Source organism: Thrips palmi, unplaced genomic scaffold, assembly GCF_012932325.1.
Source record: "Thrips palmi isolate BJ-2018 unplaced genomic scaffold, TpBJ-2018v1 HiC_scaffold_15, whole genome shotgun sequence".
Classification (NCBI taxonomy): Eukaryota; Metazoa; Arthropoda; class Insecta; order Thysanoptera; family Thripidae; genus Thrips; species Thrips palmi.
This window is the reverse complement of record NW_023144624.1, coordinates 10,085,945-10,109,710: the sequence shown is the minus strand read 5'-3', so window position 1 is coordinate 10,109,710 and position 23,766 is coordinate 10,085,945. Positions and strand designations below refer to the sequence as shown.

At 60.6% G+C, this 23,766-nt stretch overlaps 1 protein-coding gene across 1 annotated transcript in view; it reads right to left on the bottom strand.

Moving 5' to 3' along the window:
• Nucleotides 1-493: 493 nt before the first annotated feature.
• LOC117641203 (gamma-gliadin-like) overlaps nucleotides 494-23,766 on the bottom strand; it is a 110,341-nt gene continuing 87,068 nt past the window's right edge. Inside the window, exons 2-4 of the mRNA XM_034378350.1 lie at nucleotides 1,084-1,298; nucleotides 604-996; nucleotides 494-553 (exon numbers count right to left, since the gene is read on the bottom strand). Coding sequence (XP_034234241.1) covers nucleotides 494-553; nucleotides 604-996; nucleotides 1,084-1,298 — 668 coding nt within the window. The remainder of the gene's footprint in view (nucleotides 554-603; nucleotides 997-1,083; nucleotides 1,299-23,766) is intronic.

Sequence of the window (23,766 nt, the reverse complement as noted above, 5' to 3'; positions counted from 1 at the left end):
GCTCAGGTCTTCGTACTCCTCCTCTTCCTCCTCCAAGAAAGGCTCCGGCGTCGAGGGCCGCGGTGCCGGAGTGATCCGGCCGCGGATGCGCGCGGGCGGCGCGGTCGGCGCGGGCCTCGGGGTCGCATCTGCCTCTTCCGCGGACGAGGGGCGGCGGGCGGGTTGTGCGGGCGACGCAGCGGGTGGCTGCCCCCCGCGGATGACGGGCTGCGGCCGGGCGGTGGGCTTGCGCCGCAGCAGCGCCTGGATGCGGCGGTCGTTCCCCCGGTTCGGCGCGCGGTACGTGGTGGGCTGCGGCGCCGGCGTGGTGGTCGTGGTGGGCACGGTGGCCGGCGGCGTGGCGGGCGTCACGGGGCGCAGTGCGGACGGCCGGGGCCTCGCCGTCGTCGGGTACTCCACCTCGAGGTGCTGGTCGGGGACGGCAGGGGAGAAGTCCTCGGCGCCGTCCTGTGGGAAGGCGACCGGCTGCCTCCACCGCTGTTGCTGCTGCACGTCAAGGCCCTGCTGCTGGCGCTCGGAGGTGGCGAAGTCGGAGGTCGCCCTCAGGTCGTCCCTGGGGAAGTTGAGCAGCGTGGGCGGCAGCGTGGGCGAGCTGAAGCCCACCTGGTCCAGGAAACGCTGCGGGCCCGTGGCGCCAAGCCCCGTCGTCTCCGCCAGGGGCGTCGGTCGGCGGCCCCGCAGCGCGCCCAGCGTGCCGGCGGGCGGCCGAATGGTGGTGGGCGTGAAGGGCTGCACGAAGGACGTGGGCCCGCTGGGCTGGCCGCCGGACTGGCTGGGCTGCAGCCGCGACTGCACGGGCGTCACCTGGGGGCGCGGCGCGGCGGGGGCCGACGGCGGCGCCGCCGACTGGAAGGCGAAGGGGCTGAACTGCTGCGGCGCCGTGGCGGGGAACTGCTGCTGGAACTGCTGGAACTGGGGCACCCGCTGGAAGGGGCTCAGCTCGGATTGCTGCTGCTGCTGTGGCTGCTGTTGGCGCAGGCCCTGCGACTGCCCGATCTGCAACAAGGGCAACCAGGCGGTCAGCGCGAGGCTGCGAGGCTCGCCGATGTGCCTGGGGTGTGCCGCCAGAACGTCATGACGTACCTGCTGCTGCTGCGACTGGATGAAGTCGCCATGGTAGTCGGGCGCCGCGGAGCGGAAGGGCGAGAAGGGCTGCTGTGGAGGCTGCGGCGGCGGCGGCGGTTGCTGGTGGAAGAAGCCTGCCTGGAACTGCTGGTCGTCCGCCGTCTGCTGGAACGGGATGAACCGCGGCTGTGGCTGTGGCTGCAGCGGCGTCTCCGGGAAGAAAAACCTCCCGCCTGCGGGCAGACGGAAAAAAGAAAACAATTAGGCTGATGGCAGAGCGTGACGCGGCCCGCTGCGATCGAACCCGATCGAACCCAGTCCGAGAGCACTCGCGGCAGGTCTGGGCGACGCAACAACCAACTCACTGTGCGGTCCGATTTATCAGGCCGCACTTATTGGAAACTTGGTCCAACTCGGAGATGCCGTGGCACTGCACTGCACTGTGCACGTACCCCGCTCGCCGCACCACGCCACGCCTTGCACGGCGCGGCGGCGCGGCAGCCCCGGGAGGGTAGGCAACCGCATCAGCAGCCCTAGCCTGGCCTCCAGGCGGCGGTCTGTGAGGCCACTTTCGACTCTCTGTCTCTCTCGCGCCCATGGGACGTTGCGCACAGGTGCGAGAGAGAGGGGAGGAGAGAGCGACGAGGCGGCGCGCGGAGTGAGCCCGAAGCCCCCCCCAATGCCCGAGGCGGCCCGAGGCGGCAGCCCATCACCGCGGTCACACTTCAGCCTAACTACTGCAACAACTTGCGCGGAATTCCCCAAATTTGTTGGCGCTGCCTCGCTTTTACTCCCCCGCCTCTAATCTCGTCGCTCTTATCAATGTGGCCTCGCTGGCTGCCGCGCTCTGCCGCTCTGCCGCCCCCTCCCCTCGGCAGTGGAGCGCGCGGGGCTGGAAGCTGGGAGCCAGCGCTTCCCTCGTTTTTACCCCCGATAGCGTTTTGTGCCAAACCCAGGCGAAGCGCGAAGCCAGGCAAAGCCCGATCCAGTACATCCGTTTGGCCCGCCCTCGGCCCGCCCGGCCCGGCCGCTGTCTCCATCCATCCTACTTACGGCCTCTCGATGGGCAGCGCTCCAGTTCGATAGCTCGATAGCACTCGATAGGGACAAGCATGCCTAATCTATCAAGGCACCACCACGTCCCGCCGGTCCGCCTCACGGCGGCGCCCTCTGGCTCCTCTGGCACGGCGCCCTCGGCAGCGCTGGCGCCTTCTAGCGCCCTCGCGCGGCGTCGAGCGGAACCAGGGGGAACCAGCGGAACCGAAGTTGCCGGCTTTTGTTGTGTAAGCGTCCGACTGCGCGAAATGATAGCAGTGTGGCGTTCGGGTGGTTCGGGGCGCTGCCTGCCCGCCTCGGGTGGTGCCGAAGTGTGTGCCGTGGGGGGGGGGGGTGGGGTAGGGAGAGAGCCACCCGCCGGCTCACCAGCCGTGCGGCAAAAGTTAGCTGTTCCTCTGAAACCAACCGGAAGCAAACTTGGAGCCTTTCGCCAAAGCGCCGGGCTTGGCCCTGGCTTGGCCCTGGCTTGCCCTGCCCGCCCCCACTACGGGCGCCTCACTCGGCGCTCCCCAGCCACTTGGAGCACTACACGGATCCCAAAGCTGTTGTTGGTTTGGGGAACAAGTACGGAGCACGGGGCCAGCACGGGGAGTCGACGGCGTGCTCTTTCGATAAGCCTCCGCATTCCGAAATCTGGCATAGTAGTCGGCGAAGCGCGGCGAAGCCCCCGTCTTTGCACGACGCGATCGAGTTTCGTTGAGGTGGGGGGATACCTTTTTTTCCGGACCGACCACCGATCGATGGCGGCAGGGCCAGGGCGAGCCCGGGCTAGCCGCGGGTCGTCCGGAACCGGAACTCTGGGGTGCATTCGGTCTGTTAATTGCAGGCTCTTTCAATTAGCGTAATGGAGCGAGCGTGGCACACAACAGTTGTCCGGCCCCAAATTTAAATTTACACAAACTGGACTGCACAAACAACAACAACAACAACAACAACAACAACAAAAAAGACAAGGGGTGGCGGGCGACGCGACCGTTAGTCGCGCTTGCTCTTCTTTTCCGGGGGCGCTGAAAGACGGCGTGTTTTTGTTTCTGCTGCTGTTGATGCCATTCCAATAGGCTGCTGAGCCGAAGTGAAGCCCTTTGACAGCGGGAACTCGAGTCAAGCGCAGAAACACGATTATATCACAAGTTTGGGGACGCTTGCCAGGTAAACAAGGCCGACGCTACACTGTGCTCGATTCGCGCTTCGCGCTCCAGGCCTCGCCTCGCCCCGCCCCGCCCCGCCCCCCCCCGGGCGTACGACTGCTTTTATTTAGTCTGCTGCATCTCAGGTTACGGCCCAGCCGCCACCCACCCCGTGCCGCCACGCCCCGCCCCACGCCGGGATCAAGTTAGTCAAACCCGGGGGACCAGCGGCGCGCGGAGACGCGGCGACGCGGCGACGCGGCGGGTTTTTTCAGCCGGCTGGAGGCTGCAGCAGGCCCACCACCTAAAGGCTGCCTCTCGAAGGGGGACGTCAAAAGGGAAGGCCGTCAAAAGACGGGCAAATGAAAGACAAAAAGCAGCCGAATGAAAGCCAAATAGCAGCCGAAGAGCAGGCGAACGGCAGCCCAAAAGAAAAGGGAATTTTTGGACACGACGCAGTTTGTATTCAGGGTTGTTGTCTTATCTCTCGCAATGGTTTTATCGAAAAAACGAAGTTACCGTACGATCTTTGTTACAAAGGGCCCGGGGCGATCATTTGACCTACCTAAGTAGACCGACAAAAAGTAGACCGACCTATTTTTTGACCGACCTGAATAAAAAATTGAATAAAAAAATTTAATAAAAAAATTTGCATTTTTGACCGACCTAGACTTGACCGACCGAATAAAAAAATTTAATAAAAAAATTGAATAAAAATATTTTCATTTTTTACCGACCTAGATTTGACCGACCTGAATAAAAAAATTGAATAAAAAAATTGAATAAAAAAATTCGCGTTTTTGACCGAGTAGTCTTTATCAGGTATAAGGTCCCATCAGGGATAATTCATCAAGCATAATTTTCATCAGATATAAAAGCATAAATAATTTTGTTGATTTACACGAAATCTCCTCAGGTATAATTCTAACAGATAAACGATAATATACAAAAAATGCAAGCGTAGCATAAGATATAATTCTCTTCACATATAATTCCTCAGGGATAATGTCATCAAAATAACCCCAAATATAATTCCCATCAGGCATAATACACAAATTTTTCCAGCTGCAGTATGGATCCTTATTGACAGTACATTTTCCGTCCGTCCTGAGAAAACCCTCTGGTAGGCAGCTGTTGGTCTTTCACCCCCTCCCGAAACATTTTGAGCACACTGTTTGAAGCTGCAAGCCTTCAATACCAATACTTGTACTTCACTTGTTATTCTATGTTAGTGTCGCGATTTACAGTTGCCTACATAGTGAAAAACAACAAGTGTCAGTTCTGATTTCTTTTCTTCTTCCCAAACCCCTGGTATGTCTCCCTCCTTGGCCAAGGTTCCACTATTGCTTTGCTTTTGAATGCACCCCCCTGGCAAGGTGTCACTTTTCCCCACAGTATATCGCTCCTCAGAGCTGAATTAATGAAAAATATAAAAAAAATTTAAAAAATAAAATTTATCCCTGATGGGAATTATACTTCATGCAAATTATCCCTGATGAAACTAAAAGTAAATCTATTATACCTGTTGAAAAATTATGGTGTTGCCAATTATCCTAAAGAACATTATACCTGATGGGATTATATCTGACGGGACCTTATACCTGTTGAATTTCCCCCCTTTTTGACCGCCCTAGACTTGACCGACATTATAAAAGAATTGAATAAAAAAATTCAATAAAAATATTGCCCGACCCAGACTTGACCTCCCTAATAAAAAAATTGAAAAAAAGAATTCAATAAAAATATTCGCATTATTGACCGACTTGGTGCCAGGAGGTGGGCCACATTGGCCGGGACTGTCCGGCACGCCGAGACCGCCGCGACGAAAAAGGGCCGCCGAGGCGACGACCACCGCGACAATCGCCGTAACGGCCACCGTGACGATCGTCGGGGAGATGTCAGAAACCCCAAGGGGAACGAACCCCCGGTACCGCCGCGACCGCCGCTAGGGGCGCGGCGCGGCGCGGACCTACCCCGGCGACTCCGTCATCGCCCCGCTGCACGCCGACCCCTCGTCGCTTGCGCCGCCGTGCACCCTGGAGACGGTCCCCCGTCATCGACGTCCTCATCAACGACACGCCCTGCCCCACGGTGGTCGAAACTGGCGCCGTCATCACGCTCGTTCTGCGCGGCCTCCTCCCGGCCGGGGGCCCCCCCCCGCCGAAGGCTAACATGCGGATTCGCGGCGTTTCCGGAAGAAGTGACGGACGCCTTTGGCCCCCGACGAGCGACGTTCCGGGGATCAAGACAATTCGGGACGCCCTGGAGCACAGCGAGGACCGGCCTCGACGGCGGCCCCGACGGCGGCCTCGACGGCGGCCTCGACGGCGGCCTCGACGGCGACCTCGACGGTGGCCTCGACGGCGGCCTCGACGGCGGCCTCGACGGCGGCCTCGACGGCGGCCTCGACGGGCTCGACGGAGGCAACGGCGTCAAGTGCGCCAAAACCCCCCCCGCTCTCTAGGAATTCTTTAATTCAAGTCGGTCACTAATGCGAATATTTTATTGAATTCTTTTATTCAAGGTTTTTTTTTAGGTAGGTCAAGTCTGGGTCGGTCAATATTTTTATTTAATTTTTTATTCAAATTTTTTTATAAGTCGGTCAAGTCTAGGTCGGTCAAAAATGCGAATATTTTTATTCAATTTTTTTATTTAGGTCGGTCAAGTCTAGGTCGGTCAAAAACGCGAAAATTTTTTTTCAATTTTTTTTTCAATTTTTTTTTTCAGGTCGGTCAAGTCTAGGTCGGTCAAAAATGCGAATATTTTTATTCAATTTTTTTTTCAATTTTTTATTCAGGTCGGTCAAAAAATAGGTCGGGCTACTTTTGTCGGTTACTTTAGGTAGGTCAAATGATAAGCCCCCCAAAGGGTTTTAAAAGGGCGTTTAAAACAAAAACTATGGACCTTGATCGAGAAAAATGGAATAACTACAGGAGATACCCGTTTTTTGGAGGAAGAAGGAAGATGCGTGCTGCATGGTTCAAACAGTGGCGCCAGAAGAAGACACGTAACTGTTTTCGAACGGACAGGCAGATACGTTTTAACGCACCAGGGAGACCTCAACGCACGGAAAAAAACAAAAGAACGGCAGCCCCCCCAAAAAAACTTGTTTTGTTTCACGAAGTGTGTGCCGCGGAGGGTGGGGGAGGGAGAGAGCCACCCGCCGGCTCACCAGCCGTGCGGCAAAAGTTAGCTGTTCCTCTGAAACCAACCGGAAGCTAAACTTGGAGCCTTTCGCCAAAGCGCCGGGCTTGGCCCTGGCTTGGCCCTGGCTTGCCCTGCCCGCCCTCACTCCGGGCGCCTCACTCGGCGCTCCCCAGCCACTTGGAGCACTACACGGATCCAACGCTGTTGTTGTGTTGGGCAACAAGTACGGGAGCACGGGGCCAGCACGGGGAGTCGACGGCGTGCTCTTTCGATAAGCCCTCCGCCTTCCGAAATCTGGCATAGTCGGCAAGCGCGGCGAAGCCCGCTGTCTTTGCACGACGCGATCGAGTTTCGTTGAGGTGCGGGATACCTTTTTTGCCGGACCGACCACCGATCGATGGCGGCAGGGCCAGGGCCAGCACAGGGCTAGCCGCGGGTCGTCCGGAACCGGAACTCTGGGGTGCATTCGGTCTGTTAATTGCAGGCTCTTTCAATTAGCGTAATGGAGCGAGCGTGGCACACAACAGTTGTCCGGCCCAATTAATTCACACAAGCTGGACTGCACAAACAACAACAACAACAACAACAACAACAATAACAACAACAACGACAAGGGGTGGCGGGCGACCGAGGGGTCGGCAACTTCCCTTGGCCGTGTACGAGGGAGTATACGTATATTACCAGTAATATAGGTAATATATGTGTAATATATGTGTAATATAAAGTAATACAAAGTAATATATAGTAATATAGGGGTATTATAGAGGCGAAATTGTGGTAATATGCAAGTAATATATGGTAATATACAGGTAATATACGGGTAATATAGCCACCGCGTACGAAGTAATATATGAGTTGCCGACCCCTCGCGGGCGACGCGACCGTTAGTCGCGCTTGCTCTTCTTCATCGCGGCGGCTGAAAGACGGCGATGTTGTTGTTGTTGCTGTTGATGCCATTCCAATAGGCCGCTGAGCCGAAGTGAAGCCCTTTGACAGCGGGAACTCGAGTCAAGCGCAGAAACACGATTATATCACAAGTTGGCGACGCTTGCCAGGTAAACAAGGCCGACGCTACACTGTGCTCGAATCGCGCTTCGCGCTCCAAGCCTCGCCCCGCCTCGCCCCGCCCCGCCCCGCCCGACGTACGACTGCTTTCATCTAGTCTGCTGCATCTCAGGTTACGGCCCAGCCGCCACCCACCCCGCGCCGCCACGCCCCGCCCCACGCCGGGATCAAGTTAGTCAAACCGGCGGACCAGCGGCGCGCGGAGACGCGGCGACGCGGCGGGTTTGTTCAGCCGGCTGGAGGCTGCAGCAGGCCCACCTAATGGCTGCCTCTCGAAGGGCACGTCAAAAGGGAAGGCCGTCAAATGACGGGCAAATGAAAGACAAATAGCAGCCGAATGAAAGCCAAATAGCAGCCGAAGAGCAGGCGAACGGCAGCCAAATGAAAGGCAATTTTTGGACACGACGCAGTTTGTATTCAGGGTTGTTGTCTTTATCTCTCGCAATGGATTCTTATCGAAAAAAATCGAAACGTCCCGTACGATCTTTGTTACAAGGTTCTAAAAGGGCGTTTAAAAACAAAAGCTATGGACCTTATCGAGAAAAATGGAATAAGTACAGGAGATACCCCTTTTTTTGGAGGAAGAAGGAAGATGCGTGCTGCATGGTTCAAACAGTGGCGCCAGAAAAAGACACGTAACTGTTTTCAAACGGACAGGCAGATACGTTTGAACAAACCAGGGAGACCTCAACGCACGGGAACAACAGAAGAACGTGCAGCTCCCAGAAACACTTGTTTTGTTTCACGTTCAGAGTAGAGGCGTTTGATTTCTACTCTGCTTGCGGCCCGAGGAGGGGACCAAAGCGGGATGGAGACACAACCCTGCAGGGCTGCCAACCGAGACTCTCTGCCGATAACTAGCGTGTCAGTCGGCGCGGCCGCGGGGCCCCGCCACCGCAAGGACTGACACATTTCTGTGTGGTCACACTTACCCTTTTTCTCGCGGTCTGCGGCCGCCCCTCCCCTCCCCCTCCCCGCTGCCCGCGGGCTGCTGCTTTCTAACTTGCCGCGTCTAATCACGCTGCGGTTCAGAATGCCGAGGACAGCGCCGCCCACGCGTTTCGACGAGAATCTTGTTACCAACCCCAAACAGCAAAAAAAAAAAAAAATTGACTCGAGAAAAAGAGCAGAGCGGCCCAAGTTCATTCCCGTCTCGTTCTGCAAACGCCTTCGGTGCTCCCGGCGCTACTCTTTCCCCGGGGAACCCGCCCGCCCTCGCGCCAGCCCCGCGCACCACGAGTGTGAATGTAGGCGTCGTGGCGCGCGCGCGCGCGCACACACACACACACACGCACACACACACACACACACACACACACACACACACACACACACACGGTCGAAATTTGGCGACGGTGCGCGTGCGTTCTGCGCTATTGCAGCGAAACCCGCTGGGATCGCGCGTAGCTGCGCGTAGCTACGCCCAGGGCCCCGATGTGGCGCTGGGCCGGGCCGACCCCGCGGCGCGCCAAGACTCCGTGAGAACATAAGCTTTGGCGGCGCGTGAGTGTGACTGTGAGGGGCCCCGAGGCGCCCCCGGCACGTAGGCAGCCCGCGCCGCGCAACCCCCGGCCACGCCGCGCCACGCCACGCCCCGCCGCGCCGCGCCATGCCGGGGCGTGCAAATTATCAAAAGCCCAACAACGACTGAGCGTGGCGCTCGGCGGCACGCGGCGGCATGCACACAGTGTGCTTTGAGGCCCGTATGGTCGGTTCATGAGCAGCTGGCAAACTTTTGGCGCGCGGAGGAAACCCGGGCGTCGCAGCCGCCGTCGTCGTCGGGGGGTGGGGGTGTCGTAATGGGACAAACAGCCCGCCTCACGCGGGTCGGGTCGGGTCGGGTCGCATTGGGGCGCGGCGCGCGCGGAGCGGAGACACAACAACGGCCAGCTCATTCCAAACAGCGCCTCGTCGCTCTGTCTCTCTCGCACCCCTACGGAACGCCCCACGAGTGCGAGAGAGACAGAGACACGAAATCAGCCAGGCAAGGCAGCCACAGGTGCGTTTGTCACAAACAACTACTTTGGATCAGTCGCGGTGGCGCCGCCGCCACATCCATCCCCGGGGCCACAATGGGCGGGCGGCCGCGGCGGGCCCGTCGCTCTATCTCTCTCGCACTCGTGGGGCGTCCCGCAGCCCCGCAGCCCCGCAGCGGTGCGAGAGTGACAGAGAGCGGCTCGGAATGAGCCCGCGGCGTGCTCAGCCACGTGACTCAGGCGGGGCGTGGCGGGGCGGGGCGTGGCGGGGCGGGGCGTGGCGGGGCGGGCGCCACCCACGGACTCGAAGAGCTCGCAGAACGCGAGGGATGCCTGTGTAATGGCGTGCTTGCGAAATGAGCAATGTGAGCGATGGCAGTGGGGAAGCCTGGTCCACAGTCCACCCCGCCGTTGTCTTTCTGCCGTTCGTCCACCACACTGTCCGAAGAGCCGGCCACGACCTGCCAGTGGCTTTTCCTTTTCTTCCTTTTTTTAGGGTGTTTGCGATGGGCGCCTGGGAACGGTCCAGCCCGTCACTCGGGGCCGCGCCCCGAAAAAGTCCGGGCGTGGCCCGAAGCTAGCTACGCCTAGCCGGGCCTAGCTTACGCCGCCGGGCCTTGCTACGCCGCCGGGCCTTGCTACGCCGCCGGGCCTAGCTACGCCGCCGGGCCTAGCTACGCCGCCGGGCCTTGCTACGCCGCCGGGCCTAGCTACGCCACCGGGCCTTGCTACGCCGCCGGGCCTTGCTACGCCGCCGGGCCTAGCTACGCCACCGGGCCTTGCTACGCCGCCGGGCCTTGCTACGCCGCCGGGCCTAGCTACGCCGCCGGGCCTAGCTACGCCGCCGGGCCTAGCTACGCCGCCGCCTCGCCCAAACTGTCCGCGCGGCGCGCGGCGCAAAGGGATTTCTTGTTGCAAACTCCAAAAGTGGAAGCGGCGAAAGTGCTTTAAGTGGATGTTGGCTGGTCCCTTGGCCGCCTCGCCTCAAAGAGATTGGGGAAGGGAGAGGAAGGGCAGGCCAAAGGCTTGCAGCGCGCATCAACTCGCCATTGTTGCCGGCCCGGCTTTGCCTGCAGAGGAAGTGCAGCTCGCACATGCATGCATCAATGCCGCATGCCCAGATAGGTAAAGCAAGAAAGACGAAAAAGAGAGAAGACCACACGCAGAGCGACGCAGAGCGACGCAGAGCGACGCAGAGCGGGCGCGGGTTCGATTCCGCTCCAGGTCACATTGCGCGATGCGATGTCGGTTTTCCTCTTTGTTTTGCATTCATTGCGCTGCATGCGCTGCATCGTGCCTGCACAACACGGCCGTGAAAAAGGACGACGTCTCGGCAGTCTCGGGGAGGGGAGCTTAGCGCGGCTGCAGGCGATGCGCCCGCTGGTCCAACACGCGCCCAAAATCCGAGAGTAACTCCGCAACGGCCATTGTTCTCTTTAAACCGCGCTACAGCGAAACGCGTCGGGGACTTGACCAGCGTAAAAACATCGGGACTGACTTTTCCGGTGGATCTGGCGCAGCGCATCTGACTCGCCAAGCAGGTGCCTCGGTTGTGCGTCACGCTTGTCATGCGAGTTCGGGAGCATCGGCCTCGGTGGTCAACATGCGACCGAAAATTCAACCCGGCAGTGTAGACTGTGGCTGAAGCGAGGACGCTCCGCGACGAGCCGCGGCCGCGAACGGGCCAGAGATTGCTCTTCCAAATTATGTGTCGCGGCGGCCCCGCCCCGCCCCGCCCCGCTGCGGCCGCCTGCCCGCGTCGACTCCATTCCATTACTCAACTTTCCAACTTTTTTTTGCCTCGCGCCGACGATGGCCGACGACTGGAAGTAAAGTCCTAGAGGTGAGCGGAAACGCGGCACCGCGCGCCCCACGGCGTGCCCCATGGCGTGCCCCATGGCGTGCCTCGTGCCGCGTCCGCCAAAGACGCCGACTTTAAAGTCACCAACTTGACGCGGGCGCGCGGCCGGTCGGGGCGGAGCCGGGAGGAGGGGTTGGCGGGCACTGGAGCCAAGGGATGGCCTGGGGAGCGGGCCGGGGCCGGGCGGGGTCACTCATTTAATTTCAGCGATGTTCTTCTCTAAAACAGCGCCCTAGCCCTTGGCGCTGCTCGCGCTGCTCTTCTTGGACGGCGACAGGACAGACTTCCCCGTCCGACCGAGTGACGCGTGGCGCGAACACCGCGCGGCCTGACGCTCCCGCCCACTGCGTCTACATCCGCTCCTCCTGGAAGAGAGGAGCCTTCTTCTCGTTCTCCACCTGCCCTGAGTTCCCCGCCCGCGAGCTGCTGAGCTGCCGCCACTTTACAGGCGCTCCTCCTGCTGCCCTCCAGGGAGTTTGTTTGCAGACGGCAAAGGCCTGCGCCGGCCTGCGCCCACTACAACGAGGTTTCCCTAATCTAATTTTACTTTATAACTTGGCTGGAAGGAGCGCGGCGTATACCTGCACGTCGGCGGTATAAGTGTGTGTGTGTGTGTGTGTGTGTGTGTGTGGAGGGGGAGGGGGCTGTGCGGTGCTCGCGCGCATCAGTGCGAGTAAGGCCCTTTTTGCACGCTCATCACGCAATAACCTAACTCCTCCTGGCCGCCATCGCTTCAATCAACCTCCCCCGGCCATCACGGCCATCACGGGGCAGCGGGTATTATTATAATAACGCAAACAAGAGAGCGGGGCTCGGCGGTGAGGCGCCAAGGCGGCAAGGCGAGGGGAGAGAATGGCTGTGGGACGCGCTAATACTCCCCGGAGCCCCCGTGGCGGCCCTCGCGGGCCCGGACCCGCGGCCCTGGCCCGCAGCCCCGCAGCCCCGCAGCCCCGCAGCAACGCCACATCGACAGGCAGCAGCCAGCACAGTTCAGCACAGCGGCAAAGCCAAAGGCGGGCGAAGGCGGAGGCGGCCAAAGGCATACACTGCAAACCGAGGCGAGGAACGTCGCTACGCCGCGCCTGTCTGGCACGCGGGGTAGCGACGACCGGTAACGGCTGCTCGCTTTGATGTCGGCGGCCAAGGACTCGCAAACAGACGCTGGAAAACAGCGCGCCCCGCGCCGACAGGCCGACAGGCTTCCCAGCCAAACGGCGTGGCCGTTGACGGCGGTCGCCCTCGGGGTTGCCCACTGCCAAGCCCACTGCCGACGACATCGGCACCAAGGCGTCAAGACTGGTGGCACGCGGGAACACAATTCGCGGCACTATGTAAAGCCCGCAGAATAGCCCCCCCCCCCAGCGGGCATAGGCGATGAACAGGGCGCCGCAGGAGGCGGAGGGAGGAGGGGAGAGGGCGAAACTGACACAAGGTCCGAGGACCCGTAATCGAATATGTGTCTCCCGGAGAGGAATTTGATTATGGAGCTCAGAAACAAAGGCCGGCATTCCCGTTCCCCCTTCTCCCCTTCCCTCTCCTTCACCGCCCGCCCCGCCGCCGAGCTACCTCCTTCCTTTATACATGCCCCTTCCCCTCCCCGCCCCCACTCCCTCCCCTTCCAAACATGTACCGAATAACTTTCTCGGCTCGCTCACCATTTTGTACAACGCACGCGCGCGCTCTCACACACACACACACACACACACACACACACACACACACTACCTCACTTTACATAGTCACACACGCATACACATCACACACACACACACACACACACACACACACACACCGACTTCTGAATTAATTCGAGCGTCAAAAAGTGGCTCAGTGGATTCGCACCCCAGGGAGACGCAGACACGAGCACGGCGAGAGACAGGCGGGGAGGGGAGGCGCGCGGAGCGGACGCCTGCCGACTCGAGGATAGGCAGACCCGCGGCGCAGCGGTGCCGGCGCCCGCGTCGCGCGGCCTACCTCGCAGGCGCCCGGCCGCGGAACTCGCCGAGGCGGCAGCAGGCAGCGCGCTGTCTCTCTCGCACCCCCGCGGGGCGGCCCGTGAGCGCGAGAGAGGCAGAAGGCGCTGTTCGGAATCAGTGGCACTGGCAATAATACCGCGCCGCCGCCGCCGCCTTCCAGACACTTTTCACTCCGATCGAGAGGCGGCGGCACTGCGAGACTGCGAGACGGTGACTTTCCCATTACCGGGGACTGGGACACTGCGACGACTGGGGCACTGGGACCGCGGCCCCGCCTCCAGCCTCGCAGCCACTCCGCGCACCACGCTGCTACACTCGAAGGCGGCGACGACAGCGACGACGGCGACCACGACGGTTCGTCCTTCGGCCCAGCGCTTTGCAGCCCGGTTACAGCCCCGCCAGGCCGTCGGCCTGCAGTCGGAGCGTTTTCGTTTTACTGCTCCGTTCCGCTCCGTTCGCTGCTTCTGCTGGCGATGCCGCCACCTCGGCAGGCAGGTGCCTTTTCACGCCATTCCCCTGCAAATCGACGTGTGGGCTTGCGCAGCGACGGGGCCGCGGAGCCGCGCCAACGGCAGCCAACGGCAGCCCCGCACCTGGGAGACACGCTGGCGAAGAGTGCCGTAAAGCTGGTGGCGCGGAGCGGCGGGGCGGAGCGGGGCGGGGCGCCTCAAGGCCGGCCACGCCGCCAGCAATGCAGGTCACCGTCGCCGTCGTCGCGAAGCCGGGCTGGCTGCCGGCGCTGGCTGCCGACGGGACGGCCGCGATCACACTCACGCCGAGCCGCCGTGCCGCCGCAGCGTCATTCCGAGCGCCGCTCTGTCTCCGTCGCTCTCGCAACGCCGCGCGCGACGCGAGTGGCTCTGTGTTGCCGTTTTGCCACGCGCCGTTCAGGAACACGCTCTCAATAAGAGTGTCTCGGAGCGGCCCCTCCCCTCCCCTCCCCTCCCCTCCCCTCCCATCCAGGTTTCGAGGGGCATGTCGCATTCCAGGCGGGCGAGCTCGCAGGTACACCGCACTCTCCGCACGCACACGCACACGCGCACACACGGACGCACACACGCGCCGCTGCCCCCGCGGGCGTGAGGCGCGTGAGGCGCGAGCGCGACAGCGAAAGAGGCGGCGTGAAAGACGCGGCGGCAGGGGCGGTCCCGGGAGGCAGAGGACGCAAGGGGAGGGGGGGGGAGGCAGATGCGGCCGCTCCCACGCCCACAGCGAGCTGTTTGCCGCATCGGCACTGTCATGGTGGTGTACATCATCGGGTTGGACACCGTCGCGCCGGGCGGGCGGACGGACGGACAGGCAGACGGACAGGCAGACGGACAGGCAGGCAGACAGGCGCCCTCTGCGGGGGATCCTCGAGAGAGGGTTGGTCGCGCGGCGCGGCGGCGGGCCTCTCTTCTTGGAAGGCACTCGTTGTCCTTCGCCCTAATCGTCATCTCGTGTGTCGCGCGGCGCGCACTACACTGGCGGGACGGGGGGCCTTTCTCCGGCGAGGCGAGGCGAGGCGCCACGGCACGTGACGCGTGACGCGCCGATCGGAACTATCGGGACGAGGATCCGGCACTGGCGCGCACTGCCGGTCCCGGCGCCGCGGCACTGACAGCGCAGCGGGGCAACAATGCGGCGGAACAATGGTCAAGGCGAGCGCCTGTCTGTCTGTCTGCCTGCCTGTCCGTCTGCCTGTCCGTCCGTCCGCTCGTCCGCCCGAGGAGCAGTACGTGTACGTACAGGCAGGTACAGCCCATACCACACCGTACGCCGCGGCCCGCCACGGCCCGCCACGCTCACAATGGCGTGGAAAAGATGCAAGGCGCTTGTCCGGCCGGCCGGATCACTACGGACAATGACGAAGGCACGGCGGACGGACGGACCGACGGACAGACAGACAGACAGACAAATCGCTTATTCACTTTCACTGCACCTGCCGCCGGGAAAGACACATGCAATATACACAGTGCAGAGCAGAACAGCATCGAGAGGAAATGGTCGTGGTCTTTTTTGCCCACTCCCTTTTTAGCCCTTTTAGGTTGGCATGTCGTTTCGGGCTTATATTTCTCGTTATAAACGTATGCAAACAAAATGGTGCAGGAGGGGCCGTGGTAATCCGAGGTGCACATTCCCTGCCTCCTTTGGGGGGAGGGGGGAGGGCTTCTTTGCCTATGGCCCTCCGGACCCTTTAAAGGGCGACCCCCTCCCCCCCCCCTCCCCGACTCATCCACTTTGCGAGATTTGGCAAGGGGCTGGAGCGTTCCGGCCTGCCGTCTCCCTGCATCTCCCCGCGTCACTAACCTCTCATCGCACACAGGCAAAAAAAGGGGGGAAGAAAAATAAGAAAAAAAATAATTGGACGCACTGGCAGGCAGGCAGCCAAGCAGGCAGCCAAGCAGGCAGCCAAGCAGGCAGCCAGCCTTGAGAGAGCCGGCAGCCAAGCCGCCAGGCAGCCCTGCGCAGCCCTGCGGTGAAAGGGAGAACGCGCCCTTCGGTGCCGCCACTGCCTTCGGCCGTCAGTGCCTTCGGCTGCTTCGGCTGCTCCGACCCTTTGTAGTTCCTTATCGCCTCCACGCAGATCGCTCCGACCGACATCGCGGATGGGACTGGATGGGACCACTGCCCGCAAAAAAAGGCATAAAACCCATCGCATCGGGGAAAATTATTATTGCCGTTATTGTCCAGAGCAAATATTTTTATTTAATACGGCAGCGGAGCAGAGAGGCCCCGCGGCACTGGGGCTGGCTGGCAGGCTGCGGCGCAACATTTTATAGAGAACGCTTTATCATCAATCTTACGCGGTGAAATATCATCAAGACATTTCTCTCTTCTGCAGCCCCCTCTGCTCCCCGTGAGGGGTGGGTTGGGTGAGTCACAGACAAGAGCTCCCCCACTCACACATACGCTCCCTCGGTCTCTCACGCACTCTCACACACGCTCCACCACTCCCATCCCTTCCCCTCCAGGACGTCGACGGGTACTTCCAATCCCCTTAATGAAAGCCAAGGCGGCCAGAGCTTAGTGGCCTCCTCGGGGCCACCGCGCCTTGCCTTTGCTTTGCCTTGCTTCGCCCTGCCGCGCCTCGCCTCGCCGTGTTTCAGGCCTGGGGGCTTTCTTCTTTCGCCCGTGCTTTCCGTTTGAATTTTCGCGCGCCATTCCCGTTGTTGCCGGAGGTGAAACACACAGCTGCATTCCGCTGCGTTGGTCTGACGGTGGTGTTTCGGTGTTTCGGCGAGTGAGTTCAGTTCAGGCCCCGTGGGGGTGCGGGGTAGGGGTGGAAGCGGGGGTGGCCCCGTCGCAAAAACTTTCTCAAAGCGGACGACCGCGAGGGCGGGGGAGGGGTCGCCTTAGAGGGGAGGTTTGGCGAAAGAGGGAGAGAGAAGGAGAAAGTGAGGGAGAGAGAGGGAGAGAGAGAGAGAGAGAGAGAGAGAGAGAGAGAGAGAGAGAAAGAGAGAGAGAGAGAGAGAGAGAGGGAGAGAGGGAGAGGCTGGTGTGAGGAGATTTGATGTACACATTACGCAAATTTTATGAATGGGTTTCTCTTAGCTATCACGATAAGAACTTTATGATTCAGAGTGGCGCGCGGCATGCCGGCACACCGTGAGTCGGTGGCTCAATTGTTTACGACGTCGTCAACGACGCGTGCTTTCCGTACCCATCCCATCCGCGCGCCTGCCTGGCCGCCCGCCTCGGGTTCGACTCCCGGCGGCGGCAGCGGAAGCGTTCAGCAGCAGCCGCCTGCCTCGGCCTCCCTCGTAACGTCAGTTTCGTGCGCAATTTGATGATGGGGGATATAATCGCAGCACGCTTGCAAAATGAGCGCAAGTTTTGCTGCTACTTCCTTAGTATCGCGCAGTAAAATAAAGGCGGACTCATCTAAAAAATTAAGCGCTGGTGCTGATTTTTTTTGTCGGTAAGCTCAAATATTTTTCTTTAGCACTGCTGAAAGAATTCGCCGTAGTCATCACAATCTTAAGGCATCAATGCTCCGATCGAAGCTATATGCTTCTTTAGTTTGCAGGCTCTAAGCCGAGGTGCGTCGTTGAAACGGTTCGCTGCGAACTGAGCCGCGGGGTAGGCCACGGGATTCCGCATGTACTTCCACTTGCATCTTAGAGGAGGGGCAAACGGCAAACTCGGCGCGAGTTACTCGGCGCGGCTCGTATCGCAGTTTCTAATTATCAGTGCAGTGCTCTGCTCGCTCTGCCTCCTGGCGCGTGCGCCGTGCCGCCGTGCCGCCGTCCACCGCCAACTCCGGAAAACACGTCACCGCCAGCGACGGAACGGAAGTGGAGGGAAATTCGCTCCGCAAGCGAAAAACAAACACAAAAGTACGAAACATGAGACGAGTCGACGAATAAACTAGTGCCTGGTGAACGTCAAGCGAATTGGACGAATACTGCAAATCAAAGTACTATGATGCCGCTTTGCACATCGATAGTTGGGGCCAAAATAAAGGTTTTGACCCGCAGAGGCATTTGATCCGTCCCTTAGGAAAAAAGTTATAACGGTTTGAAATTAACATGGCGCCTTACGGGGATTCCGGGTAGGCAACCCGCCGCACACATCGGCAGTTTTCGCGCTGTCCAGGTTTAATTTCGATCAAAAAAGGCATTTAGAATTGGAATTTCCGAACCAAACTTCTAGCGTCGCTTAGGGAGGGTCCATAGAGCACGCTCACGTTGATAAACCGACAATATCAATCTTGAAATGGAAGTTATAAGCTCTCAAAGTCAAAATTTCCGGAAATTTAACACAGTGGCGTTCAAAACCTTATAACTCAAGATTCAGCCACCCAAAACCTTGCCTCTTCGGGTCAATCTGTCAAGTGGAGTATCAGGAACAATCTCCTGGTTGCCGATTTTCGCTAGGACCTCTAGATCTCGATTTTTGGTCGATTTTGTGCTGAGCGAGCATGGCCCGGAGCGGCGCGGGCTGGTCCGGCCGGCGCGGCGACAGCGCGATGAGCACTTTTCGGAGACTCATTGCGAGGAGCAGGAGTGCCGGTGACTCTTGCACGCTCTGGATTTTAATCTAGGTCACTCTTACTACCGATCATGAAATTTGGGGCCACGTGGGGAACGGGGACCGTCCCTAAATGAAGGCCCGAAAAGGGCGGATCGGACGGCCAGGCAAACCGGCGTGCGGGCCGGCGCCGGCCGTTGTAGCGCGATGCGCACTTTTCGGAGACTTATTGCGAGGAGCAGGAGTGTCCATAGTACGACGCGCAGGAAACGGGGCTGCACTGGAGGTTGTATCCAAAAGATTTTCCTGACAAATTCAATAATTATTAATAAAGTTAGCACGAGAAGAAAATGATAAGGACACCTTCAGAAAGAAACTTCATACACTGCCGTCCTCCTGTCACTATCCCCCCCCCCTCTCTTCTAACTTCCAGATTTGGTAAGTAGTGGTAAGTGCGACATTGCATTTTAGTGTCGCACGACACTCGTGCTCCTCGCAATAAGTCTCCGAAAAGTGCGCATCGCGCTCCAACGGCCGGCGCGCCGGTTCGTCGTCCGATCCCCCGTTTTCGGGCCTTCATTTAGGGACGGTCCCCGTGCCCTGCGTGGCCCCATATTTGATGATCGGTAGTAAGAGTGACCTTGTTTAAAAGCCAGAGCGTGCAAGTGTCGCCGACACTCCTGCTCCTCACAATAAGTCTCCGAAAAGTGCGCATCGCGCTACAACGGCCGGCGCCGGCCCGCACGCCGGTTTGCCTGGCCGTCCGATCCGCCCTTTTCGGGACTTCATTTAGGGACGGTCCCCGTGCCCCACGTGGCCCCAAATTTCATGATCGGTAGTAAGAGTGACCTAGATTAAAATCCAGAGCGTGCAAGAGTCACCGGCACTCCTGCTCCTCGCAATGAGTCTCCGAAAAGTGCTCATCGCGCTGTCGCCGCGCCGGCCGGACCAGCCCGCGCCGCTCCGGGCCATGCTCGCTCAGCACAAAATCGACCAAAAATCGAGATCTAGAGGTCCTAGCGAAAATCGGCAACCAGGAGATTGTTCCTGATACTCCACTTGACAGATTGACCCGAAGAGGCAAGGTTTTGGGTGGCTGAATCTTGAGTTATAAGGTTTTGAACGCCTCTGTGTTAAATTTCCGGAAATTTTGACTTTGAGAGCTTATAACTTCCATTTCAAGATTGATATTGTCGGTTTATCAACGTGAGCGTGCTCTATGGACCCTCCCTAAGCGACGCTAGAAGTTTGGTTCGGAAATTCCAATTCTAAATGCCTTTTTTGATCGAAATTAAACCTGGACAGCGCGAAAACTGCCGATGTGTGCGGCGGGTTGCCTACCCGGAATCCCCGTAAGGCGCCATGTTAATTTCAAACCGTTATAACTTTTTTCCTAAGGGACGGATCAAATGCCTCTGCGGGTCAAAACCTTTATTTTGGCCCCAACTATCGATGTGCAAAGCGGCATCATAGTACTTTGATTTGCAGTATCCTGTGACGTTCACCAGGCACTAAACTGGTCGGCTACGGCCGAGGCTACGCTACGCGCTGTGCGGCGAAGGCGGACGCACGGTGTGCTGGGCCTTCAAACTCCAAAACACTGGGGCCTGCGAGCCTCTGGATGCGAAAACTTCAAAGTCGGAACCGGAGCGAATATTTCGCGAGGCACTTCGCGGGATCTTTGCGAGCCTCCTCGTGGACAGCTTGGCGATGCTTCGAGGAGTGCTTCGAGGCTGCTGTCAAGGCTGGAGGGGTGCTTCGAGAGCCGCTTCGAGGGTTGCTTCGAGAGCCGCTTCGAGGGCTGCTACCAGGCTTGCGTAGCTGGGTTTCGGTCGAAAGTTTGTTTGAGGGATCTTACTTGCCACGCATGTCGCGTCGTAGCACGTCCTCGCTCCCCGCCTGCTCCCGGGCTAATCATATTCAGCCTCGTCTATGGCGGGCCGCGGCGCGCGGCGGTGTGTTTTCCGGGCGTAACTAGTTCCACACCGCCACTGCCGGCGCTGCCGCCGCTGCCGCCACACCCGCCGCCACCGCCCCGCGCCTAAAGGGCGGCCAAAATGGCGCCTAAAAGGGCTGGAGGGGCTGCCGGCCCCGTAAGGGTGCTTGTTAACCAGCATTCATCGCGCGCAAACTTTGTTCGGCCAACAAGGCGGTGACGAGGCCCCCGTGCCCACTCGCCTCCGTTCCGAACACTTCTCCGTCCCCCTTGCACTACCGGGGCGACCCGCGTGGGCGCGAGAGGGACAGCGCATGTTCGGATTCAGTCTGCCTGCACGGCCCCAGGCATCACAACGCGCACTCATCAAAAGTTGCCTCCGCCCACCGATGGCCCACGTGGAGCAATGGGGCGCCCCGTACGCACCGCACGCCCACACGGCCTGCCTGTGGGCCACCCCGCACAGTGGGCCGGTGGAGGCGGACAAAACTCTAGACGCGTTTGGAGCTCCAGTGTCGCTAAACAGCCTCAAAACAAACGTGTGACCCCACCAATGGACTCCTCGTTCGGAGAGCAATTAATTGGTGGGGTCACACGCTCGGTTCGAGTCCCATTTGAGACTCTGGAGCTCGAAACGCAACTAGAATTCTGGCCGCCTCCACCGGTCTTCTGGCCCACTGTGCCCCGCCACCCAGCCATCGCCAATGGAATCGGAATGGATTCGGAACGGCAACTCGGGGTGGTTTTGTTTCGCCGGGCCGTTGCTGGTTCCAATCACTCCCACCTCCCTTTCCCTTCGCATTGGCACACCTCTCGCCTCGCCTCGCTTATTCGCAAATGAGTCCGCGCTTTCGGCACTTCCCCCCCCTTTTAGCATGAAATTGTGCGATGTGGTGTCGACCTGCAGTGCTCATCCCGAACAGTGCTTTCGTTGCTCTGTCTCTCTCGCTCTGGCGATGCGTGCCGTACAGGGGTGCGATGGAGACAAATAACCGTCGGCGGCTACCTGGTGGTTGACCTGGCGGCATACTCGAGGACAAAAGGGTCGGGGGTCCAGCCAGAGGTTCGGGGTCCAGGGGCCAGGGGCCCAGAGGTCCAGGGGCCCAGAGGTCCAGGGGCCCAGAGGTCCAAGGGGTCTAGCGGGCGGCCGCCCCGCGTGGCGATGTGGTGCCTCCCGCCGGATGGGAGATGCTTCCTCGAGATGGAAGCAGGGGCGCCCCTCCAGCCTGGCCCGCTCCCTCAAGGCCGACCCCGCCCCGCCCCACCCCGCCCCGCCCCGCCCCGCTGGCACGCCGCAACCTCACCCTTTCATCTTCTCTTTTTGCACCAGAAGCGCCACGTCGCGTGTTCGAATACCACCAGCCCCAGAAAGCTTTTTTCTCGTGCCTCTGAGGGAGGGAGCGCGGTGGCCGCTCAGTCGGGTCGAAGTGATTTACGGGCGACCCCGCCCCGGCCACCCCGCCCCGCCCCGCCCAACACCGCCCCGCCCGCGCACGTCAAAACCACGTCGTCCTGCTTTGTGAATGCATTCCGAATTTGTGTGCCCTGCTGTAATGCATACCCCCCGCTGCCCCCACTCTGTCCCAATAGACTTGAAGGAGTTTGTTGCCAGGATCTCGCCGGGTGGGGCGGGGCGGGGCGGGGCGGGGCGGGGCGGCGCTTGCCCTCGCAGACCGCAATGCGCAGGAAAAAGGGAAGGACAGAGGTGACAAAAGGGCGGCTTTCAAGTTAGCTTCCCTTTCAGCAAAGCGGAGACGCAACCCCTCCAGTTCGAACGTCTTTCCCTGTCTGTCTGTCTGTCTGTCTGTCTGTCTGTCTGTCTGTCTGTCTGTCTGTCTGTCTGTCTGTCTGCCTGTCTTTCTGTGCCTGCCCTCTGCTCGCGGCGCCACGGGCAAAGCGGCGACGCGAAACTCACTGAGCCACCACTGCTGCACTCAAAGGCCCCGCGCCGCGCCACCAGTTGCGTGCGGCGGACGGACGGGCACGGGTCGCACGGACAGACAGACAGACCGACCGAGCGACGGACAGACAGACGGCCGCAAGGTGTCAGCAGCGTAAAGGTCGAGTGGCCCTGCGACCGCCAGCGACGCACCGCCTCGAGGCCCTCGAGGGCCATCCAGCCCTTTGCACCCTCTCTCCCCGTCCGCTGGAGCCTCCAGCCTGGAGGCGACGCGGCGCGGCGGCGGAGCGACGACTGTACTCGCTGCCTGCCTGCCTCAGTGTCGAGTGGATGTCGGTGGGTGTGGTGCAATGCTAGAGCCATTGTCGCGAGCCGTGTCGGCCCTTCAACGGCGTCGCACCGCGTCGCGCGCACACGGCGGGGTGCTTGCTGCTTGGTGCGTGCTCCGAGGGGAAAGGGACCCCCGCAGTTCGGGTGACGACGCCACGCCGCCACGCCACCCCATCCCCTTCCGTCCCCCGGGAGCGCCGTTGGAGCTGCCAGCCTCCCCGAGCACCTCCCCGTCAGCGCGGCCGTCCGGCCTGGCCTGGTCCCAAACGGCACACGCCCACGCCGCACATCGCTGGGGAAAACCATGAGTGGCATTACCATGGAGCCAGCCAGCCAGCCAGAAGCCAGCCAGCCAGCCAGCCAGCCAGCCAGCCCAGCCAGCCAGCCAGCCAGAAGCCAGCCAGCCAGCCAGCCAGCCAGCCAGCCAGCCAGCCAGCCAGCCAGCCAGCCAGCCCAGCCAGCCAGCCAGCCAGAAGCCAGCCAGCCAGCCAGCCAGCCAGCCAGCCAGCCAGCCAGCCAGCCAGCCAGCCAGCCAGCCAGCCAGCCAGCCAACCAGCAGGACGCGGCCGACGTGGAGCCGGAAGCCGAAAGGGAGCCGTCACACACAAAACCAGCGAGGGAACTTATGGGGCGGCCTGCGGGGGGCGGCCGCGCGTTTTGCAGTGTGTGCCCGCCATCCCGCCGTGTGTGAGAGGGAGAGGGAGTGTGTGCTGAGCGTGAGTGCACGACAGTGTGTGAGTGAGAGAGCGCGCCCCTCGGCCCCTCGGCACTGCACCCCGTAAATCAGCGCAGCCAGGCTGAGCCGAGCCCAGCCAGGCCCAGGTAGCAGCAGCGTGGCGACCCCGCGTGCGTCGCCATGGCGTCGCGCTGCCGCTGCGGCGAGCGAGGGAGTAAAGGGGAAAGGAGAGGGGTCGTCGGAGGTGAGGAGGCCAGGCGGCCAACTTTCGGGGCGCCGCTCCCTCCGCAGCCCCCGGTCCCTCCCCCGCAAAATGACATTATTACTATTCCTGGGGCGCCAAGGCGATATAGTGTAGCGTCCGCATAGATTTACACCCCCACCCCACCCCGCCGCTGTTATCTCTGCTGGCCGCCAAGATGGATGCCCGCGTCGTCCTCGCTCGGTGGCCCTGCTGGCCCTGCTGGCTTGCTGGCCCTGCTGGCCCGCGGCCAGGACGCCGACATGATTTGGTGCGTCTCTAAACGCGGCGAAAGAAGACGCCGCGTAATTGAGTCCGGCCAGTCCGGCCCGGTCTAGCCTCTCCGTCTCTCTCGCACCCTCTGGCCGTGCCCGGCCGCGCCGTGAGTGCGAGAGAGACGGAGCGGCGACGGCACTGCTCGGGATCGGCCGCCATTTCTCATCCCCCGATGTGCACA